General features: G+C 38.3%; 1 protein-coding gene across 3 annotated transcripts in view; it reads left to right on the top strand.

Moving 5' to 3' along the window:
- SSBP2 (single stranded DNA binding protein 2) overlaps window positions 1-17,706 on the top strand; it is a 185,339-nt gene that overhangs the window by 128,603 nt on the left and 39,030 nt on the right. For 2 of the 3 annotated variants that reach the window (XM_075526380.1, XM_075526378.1), the window contains exon 5: window positions 291-380. The exons of the other annotated variant lie outside the window; for it this stretch is intronic. In XM_075526380.1, coding sequence (XP_075382495.1) covers window positions 291-380 — 90 coding nt within the window. The remainder of the gene's footprint in view (window positions 1-290; window positions 381-17,706) is intronic. 3 annotated transcript variants of the gene reach the window in all.

The raw sequence follows: 17,706 nt of genomic DNA, 5'->3' as shown, positions 1-17,706 counted from the left end.
GTCAAGATTTATATAATTGACAGATACCTGTATATCCATGCATTCTCTAGCATCCTTCCCCTCAACATATATTTGGTATTTTAACAAATCATTATACTTGTATAAACAAAGACTAAACACTATACAATTTTAATTTACCTTCAGATGAAACAATGACATTATGACATATCCAGAGAATTACTTTCTGCATTTTGGTCAGGTTTTGGGGTTTTTTTTTGGTTTGGGGTTTTTTGGGGGTTTAATGCCTACCATGCAATGACAAAGGTTTATTCTCCCTTTGTTCTTTTCAGAGTGCTGCAGCAGCTCCCAGTCCAGTGCTAGGAAACATTCCCCCAGGAGATGGCATGCCAGTAGGTCCTGTACCACCGGGTTTTTTTCAGGTATTCAGAAAAATTATGATTACAGGAATTTTAGGATAGAAAATCCTCCATAATACTGTTTACAAGTCTGTAGAAAAGGTCCTGTTCTAACCTATGTCTCACTGTATGGTGCAATACTTGAGAGTTTATTTTTTAAAAAAAGTGACTAGGTGGAAAGGAAGAGATTTCTCTGATAAGGATTTCATTTATGAAATAGTACAGCACAACTCATTTCAAAATTTCAAGAATCAGAAATGGTGCCAGTTTATGAGTGGAGACTGAAAATTCTTGAATATAATTTTAAAAGAATTTCTTATGATAATATACATACATTGCATTGAAACTTTAAAGTAAGAACGTTGTTGGTCGTGCTTAGCTCTGTGGTAAAGCCACAGGCCAGAGTTTTAAGATGTTCACGTTTCAGTGGGAATTAGTCCTAGGCTATTCTTAATTAAGAATATCCCACTGAGCTTCTCCTTCCACATTGAAGATCTCAACCCTAATGCCTAAGAAAACAAGCCAAGGATTTAGACTGTGTGTTGCTTCTATTAAGTTTTGTCATAAATGAAACTAAATACCCAGTTAGCACTTTGGACATTAACAGTACAGAATACTATGATGGAAAAAATGGCAGCTTTTAGTGCAAGGCCAACCTAACAGTTGTAATCTGAGATTGGTCTGCTCCTATGAGTTGAGCTTGCAACTCCTCTTCACCAAAGCTCAGTTGTTTTTCTCCATACTGGCAAACTGTGGCTATGCAGCAGCAGCAAAAAGTATCAGCATCTCTAGCATTGAAACAGCTCTTTAGGAAGAACAGAGATTTCCACTTCATGTACTTGATCTCATGCTGTGAAAGAAACAACCCAGATTTCCAGGATTGTTATGTGGGGAGAACATCGTGATAGGATGTTCTGTAAAAACCAAGTGCTGAAATCCAGGTAGAGACCAGTGTCTTTTTCCTTCTTCCCTGAGATACGTAGACAAAAGAAGCATATTTCATCTGGGAAAAAAGAAGAAATGGTTTGTTGGGTTTTTTTTAATCCAAATGGTGCTTGTACAAAAGTGGCAGGATATCAGCAGTCTTTATTTACACTGCATATAAGTGATGGCGTTATTTGTATGGTCTTTCTTTTCCCACAGTCACAGAGGGAAAAACTGCTATCTGCAGTATTGATACCTACATAAAGAAACCCTGAACCTGGCATGAGCATGTTTCCTTCATCAACTCAAAAACTGAGCCGTGATTTTTAATACATGAATGAAAAGATATTTGCAAGTGAAGTAGAAAATATCTAACTGTTGCCAGTCACAAAATCCTCAGGAGTTGGCAGAACTGATTAATTATTTTATTTCTGCTTTTACTGTTTTGAACAGCTGCTTAGGTAGATTTTTTTAAACATAATTTTATCGTCATTTTTATATTGTATAAATATTTCACTTTTTCTTATTTTAGCCACCCACTCCAGTTGTAACGTCAAAGGAATTGAAGTTTAAAGTTTTTTTCTTTTATTGTCTTAGAGGACAATTAAGAGGGGGAAGGGGCACAGATAGGACAAGTGTGTGAAGTATAGAGGAGAGAGTAACTATTTTAAAGGTTTTGCAGGAGGAGGGTGTGGGAGTTTTGTTTTTAGAAGCGTGAACAGACTTCTAGCCACTCTAGATCTTTAAAGATGTAAGAAAGACAAGATGATAGAAAGTTAAGTATGGGTAAACTTTCCTTGTCTGTCAGTATCTGACTTCAGTCTTACTTGAAGCCCCACCAACAGCCTGTTCTTTTTGCAAGGCCTGGGATTGAAAATAAACAGAGGAAAATCCATTCTCAGTGTAACACAGTTTGTGACATTAATCAGAGCTATCATCAACTCAACAGCATGGCCAATGAGTCTTTTGCAAGGCAGGTCCAAGAGCTGGTCTGCACAGTCTGGTCTGGACCTCTCCAGACATCACCCTTCACCCTCTCCTTGAAACTGCTGTGTCTGTGCCATCGTGTCTCTCTGTAACATGCAATACTCAAGATTAGTCCCTTACAGTTTTAGTTGATAGAGATCTACTTTCCTCAGTTGAATGGCCTTGTCAACAGAACAGACATTTTTCAAGAGATAATTAGTTTTTGCTGTAGTCACCTGCTTAAGAATATATGTAAAGAAATAACATGTTAGTTAGCAAATCCAACTGCAGGTTCGATAGTGGATGCATTGATATGGTTGGGAGCAATCCCAGCAAGCAGAGCTAATCCAAAATCCAGTCAGTTACATAACAGTGTGCTGAAACTGTAAGGTGTGTATAAAGCAAATATGTACAGACAGTCCATGACAAGGTGTTGTGGTGTTGGAGTGAGTGTTGTCAAGAAGCAGTTAATATCTGGTTGTAATACCTTCAGACAGAGCTGAATCTTACCAGTGTCAATTTACCTGAGGACAAGGAAATACATTGGCAAACATAGCTATATACGTGAACCTTGAAAATTGAGGAACATCATCTGCTGCCATAAAACCCAGGTGAAATCACAAGCAAGAAAGAGAAACTCATGATCAAAACTTCCTACTTCCTTCATAGGTGCTCTCTTTCTAGTACATCTTTAACTAGACAGTCAGTTTCTGTATACTCTTCTGCAATTGCTCTGATCCCAACTGATCATGCCATCCAGAGGGACCTGGACAAGCTGGAGAAGTGGGCCTCTGTGAACCTCATGAGGTTCAACAAGGTCAAGTGCAAGGTCCTGCACCTGGGTCGGGGCAACCCCCGGTATCAATACAGGCTGGGGGATGAAGGGATTGAGAGCAGCCCTGCAGAGAAGGACTTGGGGGTACTGGTGGATGAAAAGCTGGACATGAGCTGGCAATGTGTGCTCGCAGCCCAGAAAGCCAACCGTATCCTGGGCTGCATCAAAAGAAGGGTGGCCAGCAGGTCGAGGGAGGTGATTCTGCCCCTCTGCTCTGCTCTGTGAGCCCCCCCCTGCAGTATTGCACACAGCTCTGGGGTCCCCAGCACAGGAAAGACATGGACCTGTTGGAGCAGGTCCAGAGGAGGGCTGGAGGAGAGAGAAAATGGTCAGAGAGCTGGAACACCTCTGCTATGAGGAAAGGCTGAGAGAGTTGGGGTTGTTAGTTGGGGTTGTTCAGCCTGGAGAAGAGAAGGCTCCAGGGAGACCTTGCTGTGGCCTTTCAATACTTAAAAGGGGGCTTATGAGAAAGATGGGGACAAACTTTTTGCGATAGGAGAAGGGGTAATGGTTTTAAACTGGAAGAGGATAGATTCAGACTAGATATAAGGAAGAAATTTTTTACGATGAGGGTGGTGAAACCCTGGAACAGGTTGCCCAGAGAGGTGGTAGATGCCCCATCCCTGGAAACATTCAAGGTCAGGTTGGACAGGGCTCTGAGCAACCTGATCTAGTTGAAGGTGTCCCTGCTTATTGCAGGGGGGTTGGACTAGGTGGTCTTTAAAGGTCCCTTCCAATCCAGACTACTCTGTGATTCTATAAACCATATCACAGAAAATGTGTTTATCTGTGTTGATCTGAATACTGACAAACTTCATCCTTTCTATGAACTGCCAGTCTTCTTTCACTGAGAGTTTGGAATTCAGACCTGCAACTCACTCCTAGATTATGAAAGTGAACAGTTTTGGTTTTTAAGAGTTGGAAGATTATAGAAACAGTGGGAGAATGGTGCTTATAGCTATATTTAGTTACTAAGACTTTGCCCTACAAAAACATTGTAGCATTTCAACTTTTGGCAACCTAAAATTTATCTAGAAGGTCATCCTGGAATGATAAGGATGCCTTTTGTTCCTTTCATGAAATGTTTGTGTTGGCCTAAGCTAAAGCTGTTGACAGCCACTACCTTCCAGCTCTGTTGGCTAACTCAGAATTGCTAGACGATTTAAAGTAATTTCATTTCTCATCAGTACTGCCTCTTGGTTTTACACTGCAGCTCTACTTCGGTGTGCGGCACTAACCACTAACTGGGACGTAGGTGAAATGGATGCTCTTGCTGCTGCAATTGCTTCTTACCAGACAGGTCAGGGGAAGGTGACAACTTGGGTGGGGACTGTGCTGGGAACCAAGAAACATTACCTGGATTCCAGTTTTATTGGCACTGCTGACCACTAGCATTATTTCTGTGGCTTTTATTTTTTATAAAAGGTAATAAATTTATTTTATTTTTTTATGAAAGAAAATAATGCAGCACACTAGTATAGCACATGGAGGTAGATAAATATGGGAGACGTATGCTTTCTCAGGCAGTATCTGGTAAAACGCTGCTCTTTGTAAAATGAGGTTTTCATGTATATGTAGGACACTAGCACTGATGTTAATTAGCAGTCGCTGGCATTTTATGCCTGGTCCACAGAGGTGGAGTTCTGAAGCCAGCGGTTGAATTGTATCTCTCTGTACTTGTATTTTTATACTTCAATTCAGGTGATGGATGATGATCACTGCAGTGCTGATGGTCCAAAATGCAATGCCTTACAATGATACAGTAAAAAGAAGGTCGTAGAGTTGTGCACAACTATTATCATCAACTAAATAACTTTTTTTAAGAAGAGAATTGTTTACAGTGTCAAAAATTAGATTTGCAAAGTCAAGAAAACAGGTTTATGAGGAGTTAGGATGTGTCTCAATTTCATCTACTGGTGTGTATGTATTTTAATGTAACTTTAAATTTCATAGCTACATATTTTTTTGTCCTCATCTTTCAGAGCATAGAATAGGTGATGCTCTGGAAATAAATTGGGGTTGTACGGTAACTGAATCTGCTCTTGGTTCATGAGCAGCAAAACTGAATGTGTGGGACAACAGGAGGAGTGGAGACAATAGTTCTGTCATACAAGACTCTTTAACTCCAAACAGGAGAACCCAAACAAGTTTTAGAGTTAATTTTGTCTCAGGCTGAAATAATGGGTCAAGTGCAGTTCAATGAGGGTGATGTCTGGTGGGTCAGTGCTTCTGGGAAGTTGCTTTCTTAAATATGGAGCTTCGGAGAAGGATAATGGTTGGGAATCAGAGCACGAGCCTGGATGCTAAAAAGTGATGTGCAGTTCATCCCTAAGTTACCCATGTTTTTCCTGGGTAACCCAAGATAAGTCATTTCAATTATCTTTCTTCATGTTTCTCCACCTATTAAAATGGAATGTCATAAGTGACGATCCGCTTAAAAGATTGTGAATTACTTGGGCAACAGAAGTCGTAAAACTCTATTAGATGGCATAAGGGTAAGATGGCTGTATACATTTCTGAAATGCTCATAACTCCAGTCTGAGTCTTGAAATACAGCATCAGTTTGCCAGTTTTCCTCTCTAGACCACATCCTGTACATGTAGGTAAGGTGTGAGGAAGGCACTTAGCTACTGTTAATAAAATAAAGTCATTTAGGACATTTTCTGTGCCATTTTTTTAGCATCAAAGTTATTCTGTTGTTACTTTTTTCACAGGGCCATCCACAGAGATCAACATGACCTAGTCTTTGTCCCTCTTTTTGGAGTCCTATCTGATACTGAAATAGTAGGGCAACTGGAGGACTGAATAAGGTTATAATACTTATTTACCTTCAGGTCTAGACGTTAGAGGATGCATATAATGTCAGCAGCTAAAGCTTCACACAAGGTTCTAATAAACTCATTTACTGTGAGTTAAATTCATCCACTTGTGATCAAAGAGGATTAGGTCATAAAATTCAACAACTCTCAGATTTTCATATCCAATCTTATTTCCAATTTCTGGCCTGAGGACAACCAGCATTTTTCAGCAGGGTTGGTTCTGTGTAGTACAGAAGTGTTAGTTGCAAAAGCCCTCTTAGATACAGGCAGAGCAAGGTCTTCAAAGTGTTCAGTACTAGCCTCACTCCCTACTTCTTGAGGACAATGAGATCAGAAAACAGGTTTTACACTTGCACATCATGGTACAGTATGCATTTAGAAAATAACAACATGAACATTTGGAAATACTGTCATGGAAATTTTGAAGCCCGGATACACTTCTGTTCCACAGCACACACCACTGTTCCCATGTGAAGCGTGAGGGTTGTGTTCAGGTGCAAACCACTGCTCTTCAGGTAGTGAAGTGCTGCCCCATTTCCATCTATCTCTTCACTGATCTTTAAATTGGCCAAAAAATTTGAGGTACATTGCATTTGTATTTTTGCAGACTATTTATTTGATCTTTGTGGGCAGTATCAGCTTCGGCAAGCAAATAAACAGAGGCCAGAGGCAAGTTTTGGAGCTTGTGTTCACTGAAGTATTTTGAATTTTTAAACAGAATGAAAAGTATTGATTTCACAGGATTTTATTTGCCTTTTAGCTACTTTTCTGGTTTTAACACACCTAAATGCAGAGTTAGAATCATAGAATAGTTTGGGTTGGAAGTGTCCTTTAAAGGTTATCTAGTCCAGCCCCCCTGCAGTGAGCAGGAACATCTTCAACTAGACCAGGTTGCTCGGAAGTTCTAGGTTATAATCCAGTGGAATTCGTCATGTTTCTCCAAGTTAGTTACAACTGACACTGCTGAATATCTGACCTTGGTTGCTTACTTCTGCACTGCAATTATGAGAAACAGTTAAATGCATATTTAATTAAACCCCAGTTATCTTCACCTCTTTTATTACAAGGTTGACCAAAAGTTTACCATGTCTGCATCTGTATAAGGAGCCTGCCTGTTTTCTAAAGGCACTCAGGCAGGTAACAACATTGGGTTTGTACTTAACTTACCTGAGAAACACTGCTGAATAGTTAACTCATCAACTGCCAACCGAGATTAGAGGAAGCAGGTTGTTGATAATTGACAGTTCACTTGTTTAATTTGGTAATTTTTTTTAAAAGTGAAATTCTACCACTGACTGTATACCTTTTCACATATAAGTAAAGCACTTTTACTTTTAAATGCATTACCAAAAGGTAATGCATTTAAAATTATAAAGGTAAATGCATTACCAAAAGGTATGCATTTACCTCTCAAACATTACCAAAAGGTAATGCATTTAAAATGCATTTAAAATTTTAACAAATTTTCAGCAAATTTGTTAAAATTTGTTCTAGTTGAGCTTAACCACTAAACCTTATTTCCGTAGTGCATGTATATTCTAAAGGAATTGTCAAGTAGTTTGCTTCATTCATCAATTTGTGATCATCAGATATACTTGGGATGGCATGGGAAAAATGTGTCAACACCATGTTTGAAATACAAATGTTACATATTCCTCTTATATAAAGGGAAAAAAAATACCAAACCAAACCCAACCCACCAAAGTAATGTAAGGCTGTCATGCCATCTAGTGGCAATTGTTCATTCTCATTTTATCTCAATCCATATTATTCTGAAGTATTTATTTAGCCTTGTTGTGCCTTAGTAGAGCTGTCCTAATGCTTTAGGAGAGCATCATTACAGTAACACACATGAGCAGAACGAACTTTTCCATTTCTCTTCCTGCCTAGCATTACTATTTGCCATTAAAAAAAGGAATTTAAGTAGCATTTAGATGGTGAAAATAAGCAAAGTATGCTATAAAATAATGCTATAAAATAAGCTAAGTCAGTGAATTAAAAATCAATAACAACACACACCTCTTGCATTTTGAAACAGAAATAATGAACTATTTATATATAAAAAGGAAATGGATTTGTAAGCTTCTGCGTAAGGCTGTAAAATATCTTTATAATGTACTGTTTAAATTTATACTTATATTTACAATATTTATAGTAAAGTCATGGTATGATATGTTTTAAAAAAATAGAGCTTGTATTATGGATTCAATAAAGTGCAGCATTTGATTAAAACAGTTAAATCTTTGCTGTATACCCCCAAGAAAATTAGCAAGCAAAATGATAATTGAGCTGTTTTCCAAGGGGAAGTATAGAATATCTGCTCCTTTTTAGAAGTCATTGGTAGAAGTCTCCCAAACAAATAGGGATGGCACCTTTACATCTGTTCTGATTCCACAACAGCTGGGGTTAAACCATCCCATTTGTGGTTTCACTCAGTTCTTGCACTCACTTTAATCTAGCTCACATGTATTAGTCTCCCGGAAACTATTGCATTGGCCGGGGATCTGCTGGGTACGTGATCCTCTGCCTCAGCCCCTTCACATTTGCAGAACATCCTCCCAGATTGCTCATTTGAACAAGCATCCAGCAGTAAGGAAGATGAGGAGGGAGAAATCCTCCAGCATCCCTTTAAAGCCATTTTGGAGTGGCTGTGTTGCTTCTGTGAATTGTTCACCAAGGGGTCGTTGTTTGCACAAGGAATGAGGATTCTGAATTCCAGCTGCTAAATTACATGACTAAAGCTAGAAGATGCAGGCATCCCTCAGACTGGTCTTTGCAGGACGATATCATGTGTCTATATCGATTTAAAAACTTTTTGTTTCTTTTTGAACCCCTTTGAACTGCTTGAACTATTGTCTTCCCCTAACACTCACATAGTTTCCTGGTTTTCCGGGGCACTAGCGTTTTTTATCCCACATCTTCAAACAGCCATACTTCATTAACAGTGGTAGCATCCTGCTTCGTCACTTACCTTTCACTGCCGATCCTCATCTTTTCCCCACTTTTGCAGCATTGCCTGTACTTTTTCTTTTAAACTAAAATGTACAAATGAACTGGAGCATGACTGCAAAATTAGCTGGATTTGCTACATGTTCACACCCACTCTGAATTCCAGTGGAGCAAATGAGATAATTGCAGGTAAAGGAGTAAAAAGTTAAAGAATTGGGCCCCGCGCAGAGCAGATACAGTGAAGTCCCAGAAGCTTGAAAAGCATAATGGATTGTTAAAACATTACTGTGAGCAAATGAAATGTCACCAAAGCTACAAATACAGCTTGTCACTAAAGCTAGCAGCTTTGGTAGGCCTTGAAAAGCTTTGAAAATAGATTTTAAAGGCGATTTTTTCCCCTGGGTTTATATAATGAATGTTAGTAAGAAGAATTTTATTGTATTTTTGGAATCTCTGTTGTTTGTAAGTGCATCTGCCCCAGTATAGCAGACTGAAACCCACTGGGGATACTCAAGTGCATAAAATTATGCGTATGTCTAATTCTTTGCAGAACTGGGATCTGTGCGGTTTTGTCCTTGCCAGTATCATGCTGTATTTTAAAATATTTTAATTTTAAGAATTATTTTGACTTTTTGGACTATCTGAGAGGGGATTAGGATCTAGAAAGATCTGTAAGTAGTTTGTGTTTGTTCGTTTCTTTTTTGTTCATTTTCTCTAAATGGCAGGAGTAAAGTCAACTTTAAAAAGATAAAGGTGTCCGACATCTGCTGGCTTTGATAATTCTATTCTGCAGTTGTGGTAATGGTTTTACTGCTTGTAACTGTTAGAACAAATTAAAACTGCTCAGCTTGAGTAGCTAAATAAGGTCTGAGCCCATGCTTCCCCTGCCTCCCCTTCCACGTGTACATCTCAAGCAGCCACACGCTCACTGCTACTTGTGGAGTGGTGCAAGGGGAAGAGGTGGAATTGGGCACAAGTCCTTTACCTAGGAGATCTGTTCTGAATGTTGTAACCTTACCCTGAAAATTCAGGTTCTCTGTTTGTGAGATAAACCTCAGAAATTTAAGGGTACTGACCATACACCAAAATTGGCATTACAGTTGCTGCTGAAGTGGTACTAAAGAGTAGGGGAAGGGTTGTCATTTATATATGATGCTTCCTTCTGCTGAGGTTAATTCAGTTCCTGTCATAGTCCGACTTTTATTCTTTACATGAGCCACAAGCGCTTGCATTTGAAACCAAAATCCTTGGATGAAGATAATGCATGTAGCTTTGAAATAATATATTTATTAAATATAACAGCAGGAATAACAAACTCCAGCTTGTCGTCGTCAAAGTTGTTCCAAAAAATCAGTTATAATCAGGGGTGACTAGAAAGTTTACTAAATTTAAGGAAATGCTTTCTCAAGATTAGCGAGCTGTGTGTATGATGTCTGAACTGTAAAAGCACAGTTTATTTTTTCTAAAAGGGTGATACTTCTTGACCTTTTTGTTTTAGCTTGTCAGGTTTGAAATACTCTCTTTTCTGTGGTATTTGCATTTAATAAAAATGAAAGTCAAAACTGCTAACCTGGTTTAAAATGCATGTAGATAATAGCCCTTTTAAATTTAACATTTCTTTCAAAATTTCCATTAAATATCATGTATAGAACTTCTCTCCCACTTGCTAAGTCTTCGTGAGCATGAGATAATGATATTTCCCACAAAGTGAGACAGATGTGGTAACAGTACAATTCCTAAAGATCATCTATCATCAAAACAAGTGTTACTGTTACTTAGTTTCTTGAATTTCTGGAGAAGTAGCCAGGCGAGCGGGCAGATCCTGCTTTTAGTATCACAGAGAAATGTTTAGCTAGGGACAAAAGATTTTTTTGGGTTTTTTTGGGGTTTTTTTGTTTATTTGTTTGTTTTTAAAGAGGTTTTGTTTCTTCATTTTTCTATGCAGAGTGTGCAAGGTACATATTGTAGTATTCTTTCAGATGGTGGAATGAGTCCTGTATTTCTTGACCAGGTATAAAGCGTTAATTTTGTTTGAAATGCTGGTATTGTTTTAACTTTTGGAATTTTAGATGTGGAAAGCCAGAGAGAGGTCTGTGGAAGGCTTTTCGATTTTTTACAAACATTTTTAATTTTGCTCTATACTCTAAATTAAATCAAACCTCTTACTGTTGCTTTTTATAGGTTGCCACGCCATGTCAGGCTGCTCTTAGAAAACCATAAATACAGAAATTATTTTTTCAGGGATCTTTGTCTGGAGCACAGAGAAGAGTTTGCTCATGGAAATAGGTTTGGTCATGAGGAAAGGCCAGCTTCGAGAGAAATCCTGTCTTGGTGCTGAGAATCTAACACGATTTTATGTGAAATAGTGTAGATGAAAACAGCTAGTTTGATTTATACTGGTAGATTACAAGATGTGTAGTGTGTATCCCAAATTTCATCTCTGAAATACTTCAGCAAAATATACAGCAAAGACCTCTAATACTGTGGTAGCCATTTGGGAGGCGAAGGAGGACAAGAAGGGTTGTATAATTAACAGTAAAATGCAGTTGAATAAGAAAATAATTTTTTGTCAAGAATTCATGATAGCCTGTCCAAGCTTTGCAGACGTTAAGTTACATGTTTTGGCAGGCTGTGCCAGCACAAAGTGTCATTTTGAGAGCTAATGTAGTTTAGTCCTGGTTAGAATTAAAATGTGTTAATGAAGAGCGTCTTATACACCGTGGTGACTGTAATTGCTGATGGAGATGTCCACAAAAAAATGCAGAGGAAACTAAATAAGTGCAAGTGTACAAATTGTAAACTAACTTGGATAAATTCAGTTCATACATATTTTATCGTTCACCACTGTTACTCTTCAAGAGTACAAAACCCCATTTCATTGAGAATGGAAGCACGGCACACCAGTGGTAGTTGTAAAGCACCTCTAAACCATTTTATGAAATATAGGAGTCTTAAAGAGATATATTAAAAATGTTACTTCCTAGTAATTTTTCAGTACTGCTACCATAATAGGAAAATGAAATAAAAATATCAAGCAGTCTCATTTCTTACCATTTGGACTATAAATTGTTAAGTAATGCCAATCTTTTTAACCAGGAATAGAGTTTGAAAATGTAAAAAGATTAATATTAATTGTATTTTCAGAGACAGAGTATGTAACTTGGCAGTTGAATTCATTTTTTAATGGAGGAGAACAAAGATTTTTTGTTTGTTTCATTTGTTATCATTTAGAACTGAAAATGAATAAATGGAGAGATTTGGTCATTATGAGAATTCCCATCTGGCTTATGACCTTGATGCTGGCAGCTTGGACCCTCTTACAATACCTGCTCTTCAAGTAGCAGCACAATTAATATAAAACAATGTGTCATAGTGTGTACAAATTAAGTCTGTGGTTCCATTTTCAGCTTCTAGTGGTAAGTTGTGTTTAGAGTTTGTGCTGCTTATGGTGACTGAATTATACAAACCAATTAATACCATTTCAGTCCTTTTCTGTACTGAGTGCTAAAACTATGTTTCACCTTGTATTTTTTAATTTGCAGTGTACTCTTGTTATTCCCCTAAGAGATGTTCTTCAGTTAGGAGCATCATCCGTCTCTCAGGGCATTGAGACACACAATCTAAGGAGACTGTTCTAAATTCGATAATGCAGGTTAAAAAAAAATAGGATGCTGAAAAATAGTTATCACTTGTTTTTGTTTGCTTCTAAAACCATGAATTTAGATGTATTTTTGGGAATCCCTGCAGCGCACTGTCTGGTGCAAGCAGAACCTGTTCCTCTGCTTGCCTAAGCCATGTAAAATGCAGTAGGAGCGTGGCATGGGCATCTTCTTCCAGGTCTGGCTGGAGCTGTTGTTACAGCCGGGTCCTCTCTCTGTCACTGCTCCCCAGCGCCGTGGTGCTGCCGCCGGCTGGGGCAGAGGAGAGGTCCCTGGCAGGCAGAGGTGTCCAGGTGAACCCACTTGCTGGTGGCTGGTCAGGCTTGGCTGACACTGTGCTGAAGTACCCGAGATACGTAAAACACGTCCTTTTCGTGAGATTTTCTGTCTCACCGTGGGCACAGCAAGGGGGGCTGAGCTGGGCAGGGGACATCTTCAATGGCTTGAGCACTCAGTGCATCGAGCACATCCCTCCTGGGGCTTCCATGCGTCTTGCTTAGCAAGTCATCCTGCTGCAAGCTGGTCAGCCTCGGAGGGTGCGTTTTGGCTGGATGAGGCTGGTTGAGCTACTGCCCTGCTTTCTGCAGCAGCCTTAAATGTAGTCATTTAAACCAGATTGGTGGTGTGCTTTAAAACATACCTTCTGTCCTGCATTGACCAGATAAATGCATATTTTCCCAAGCTGGAAAAACCTTTTAGTACACCTAGCTGGGAAGATGTTAATGTGAATCTAGACGAGTGTTGTTATTTTAAGCTACCCTGAGTGAGAATGGTGGTTTTTTCATGCCACATAGACAAGGTTCTCCTGTTCAAGCAATATTCATTCTATTTTATTCTCCTCAGCCTGAGCTTTGTTCGCTGGCATTTTGGCTCTTGGTATTTTTATGGTTAGCAGATGTGTGCAACTTCACCATTACTCATGGCCCATAACTGCAGTAATTCTTTTTGAACTATATTTATTTGTTTTCCTGGTGTGTGTGTGCGTTTGTTACATGAGGTTGTGCTATCTAGTATAAGTCATAGGGTATCAGGTAACATGTATGTATTGAAACAGGTATGGATATTTATGGTAAATTCAATCTCATTAGGAATTCAGTCTCAATAGGAATTGATATGTAAGCAATATTCAGGATTAGTTATTTGACTGGATTATTGTAAATTTTGCAATTTATGTGGGACAAAATGTAGTTGATAAATGTAACAGCATGAGTAAAAAAAGGATTAAAATGTCAATGCACCGCCCCCACCCCCCCATTTGGAAGCAAGTAAATTATATTTCCAGCTTTTGGAAGGGAAGTAAATTTGAAGAAAAATAGATTTACTGAAATCTGTCATACTTAGTAGAACACCATCTTTTAAAATTCTTTTATTCCACCAGTATTAGGTACAAGAAAACTAAAACACACCATATTCTAGAGTCGCCCAAACAACTAAAAAAAGACAGAATAAGAATTACACAACTGGCAGAGAAATGTGCCAGGTTCTGTGCCTTTATATCATCAGCTTCCTGGGGGATATTTTTTGTGAAATCATTTTTCCTGAATACTGGAACCAAAGTGTGGGCAGTGAGACTACTGTGCTTCAACGTTGCTTCTTCAAAGACTTCCCTACTGAGAAACTTATTATCTGCTTGTCCCCTTGTGTGCCCAGGGATTAAGAAAAATAGTATTTTACAAGATTTTTACATTGTACATGCACACATGCACACGCAAGTCGCAAAATTGTATTAAATACACAGTTTATAAGATAGCCTTTACTCTCCCTGTACACGGTTAGATTCTTTCTTTAGCAGGCAGATAACAAACAGTACTAGAACGTGTGGCACCATCATTCAAGTTCTTGAACTTTACTTCTTTTTAAGTATTTTTAACAATTTGACATGATAGGATGCTATAAGTAAAAGCAGTGAGCTTATTAAATTTAACATTTCACATCTTGATTTTATTTTGTGTAGTCTCTCTTTAGTATTCTTTCCTTTTTTTAGTGCTTTTCTCCTTTTAGGTGTTTTTTTTTCCCTTTAAGTTGATAAATACATATATTTTGCGGTGACTACACAAAGGTTTTTCCTCTCTGGCTTCCTTGTCACCCAATTTAGTAGAAGTTTCTGCTTATATTCCTTTGGTCTCAGCTGCATGACAGCAGCCTTCAAGATGCTATTTGTGATACCAAATTACTGAATTTTATACCTGAAGGCAGTAATTACAATTGGTGTTCGCAGATGTGTTTAGTCAGCTGTTCTCCAAAAACACTTAGCAGATTCTTCTGCTATTGCTGCAACTTGCGTGACACGTTTTCAAACGCTGGTTGCATCTCCATCTCGTTTGTGGCTTAGATGTGACATTCTTGCCTGTTACTTTGTTTTCTTCATGTTCTTTTTCTTTTTTCTTTTTTTTAAATTTATTTTTGGTTTGGGTGTTTGGGGGTTTGTGGGTTTTTTTGGTGTTTTTTTTTCTTTCTTAACACATTAGTGTACCTGCCAGTTCTTGCACTCCATTTAAGAAGTTAATTGTAGCTTAGGGTAGTGCACAATAGCATTGTTTACACCTCCTCGTACTTGGCATAATGTCCCTGTTCTGGATTAGAGGGACTTGAAGGCTGCAATAGTGACTGGAAACCCTTGAGAGCCATTTCAGCACCTGGAAGTTACTATGGAATGGAGCCACTCTGATAATACCCTTCTTCCTCAGTCAGATCAGCCTTGAGAGATCAGTTTCCCTTAGACAGGCTTTGCAACATCTTAAGCAAGATCTGGCCCTGAGATACCAGTTACATTATTTGAAGAGTATCCTACATCCTTTTGCACAGAGGGGGCTCTAGGAGATAATATCTTTTGCCCCTCTGTCTTCTTCCTACCCAATAGCTAAAGTTATTGCTGCATTATTAAATCATGTTACCTGTCTTTTGGCATATTTTTTCAGCTTAATGATTTCTTTCCCTGATTTTTACCCTGACACTTTTTTGAAGAGTCATATGTCTGTAATCCTTAGGTGGAATAAGTGCTCTTGTACTCTGTGCATTTCTGACATCTTTTTCCCTCCCTGGTAGCTGGGGTAAGCAAGGAAGTATTTGATTCATGGGCATGGCACCTATCCAGTACCCCCTGCTGAGACAAATAAGGAGTCTGTCTTGCTGAGAATTTGATGTGGGGATCCATTAAAGGTTTTAGACTATCAAGATGCTGAATTTTGAATTGACACAAGGCTGAGGTAGCAGGCAGAAATGTCCAAGTCTTCAACATGCAAAGAATTTATTTTTGTCTTCAGAAGACAAGTGCCACATGGACCAATTCAAAATCTGTCCTCACTGGTTTTAATTTAGTGCCATATTTTAAACCCATTACTTTTTGTGATTTATGTGCTGCAGTATCGTTAAGAGAAGGTGAAGAAAAAGTTTCCAAGAAGTCAAGGAAAGAGAGAGCTACTAGCCATAAGAAATAAAAGTCCATGGTGGTTCCTCCCTAAGCAATGGTCACTTAAGCAACTCTTAACAGTGAAGTAAAACTAGATCAGAGACTAAATGTCAGCTTTTGTTGACATTTAGAAAAACTAAATGTTTTTCTTAATTACATAGGATGTAGCAAAACACCACACGGGACAGAAAAGTTTTTGTCTTTCAGAATGCCTAGTGCTTAATAACGTTGTGTGTGTTTGTCAGACCTGAAAAAAATTGCTCCTGATTTAGTGAGAAGCTGTTCATATTTAATTTATTTTCATTAAAATGTTTGACAGAATTTCCTTGGTGTCTTGATGCATCTCAGTAGAACTTTTTGTGGACAAACATGACATTGGTGATGGAGAGGGAGAAGTTTAGTAACTGACACAAAATTTAGAATATTTAAGTTTTTCTTTTGGTGGTAGAATTTTTGTGTAAACTTAAGTACTAAATGCTGGTGCAGAACAGTGTAAATTTTTTAGAATTGTCCTTGAACATCACTATCTCATCATTTTCTGCAATGCTATACGGACCTTTATTGATACTTATATTCATCAAAACATTAGTTGTGCTTCCCTGTTGTTTATGTATTTTCCTGCCCATAGAATTGTGCAGTGTTTGTATCCAAGCATCATCAAGAACCATAAGCACTATTAGAAATTTACTAGACCAAGTCATTTGTTGCAGGTCCACTTGGGTTCAGTTGCTTAAAGAATGGGAGAAGGTTTAAACACTTCCAGAAATACGTTTAAGGGGGATACATAGATATATAAATATTTACATTATATAAACGTTCTTGTAAGACAGAGTTGTATCAAAGAGGCTCCTATAGTTATTCCATGCAATGAACTAACAAGTCAGTTAAGAATAGATGCACTGGCTCTCAAATTAAAGTATGCTTTGATGCCTGCTTAGGAAACAGTGCCTCAAAAAACCATAATTCATGACATACATAATTCCAGAGAAGAATCCTAGACTTATTCTGTGAGGCTTTTATTAAGTAGACTTGAGAGCTACCTAGATCCAGACCTTCTCAAAAATCTGAAGCAGCTACTGACCTCTGGGGCACAGAAAATAAAAAAATATGGACTCTAACTGTCAGGCATTAGAAAAAATGTGAGTCATATTTTGAAAAGTGAAATTGCAACTTTATGTGAGTAAGCCTTGTTCTGTCCTTAATGCAGTGGGGTATTGTTTCAGCTTTTCCAATAAAATTGCAATTCTGTACAAAAAATAAGTTTTTACATGTTTTTATAAACTGCATAGAAAGGTGAACCCACTGGTAAGAGAGGGGACAAGCAGGTTTCCGTCCTGCTTGAAAGGAGCAGACGTTCTGCCCATAACACGCTGTTATATACTAATATTAGTAGTGTGATTCTACATTAAGATATGGTTGACTTGAGAGACACTGCTGATTTCACTTTTATGAGCTGTACAACTGTAAATAAGGTTTCGTTTGCTGAATGAGGTAAGCCAAATCGAAGATACTGGAGTGTGCTGCACTCCATACAGTGCACTTGGTTGACCTTTATGGAAATGGTTGAAATTCTAATTTCCTTGCACTTTTACTGCTTTACAAGGGCCTGCGTGTTTACAGCCTTCAACACATGCACAACCCTTTTTTCTTTCTTTCTTATCAGAGAATCTCACCATCAGAGACAGGGCATGAAGAAGCCTCCCTCTTCTATAACACATAATTTCAAATGCCTTTTTTATTAAAGTAATCTTTTCACACTTATCATTGAACTTCTTCTACAGTTTATAAA

This window comes from Mycteria americana, chromosome Z (genome assembly GCF_035582795.1).
Source record: "Mycteria americana isolate JAX WOST 10 ecotype Jacksonville Zoo and Gardens chromosome Z, USCA_MyAme_1.0, whole genome shotgun sequence".
NCBI lineage: Eukaryota > Metazoa > Chordata > Aves > Ciconiiformes > Ciconiidae > Mycteria > Mycteria americana.
Note: the sequence above shows the minus strand (reverse complement) of the source record. Positions and strands in the feature narration are given on the sequence as shown.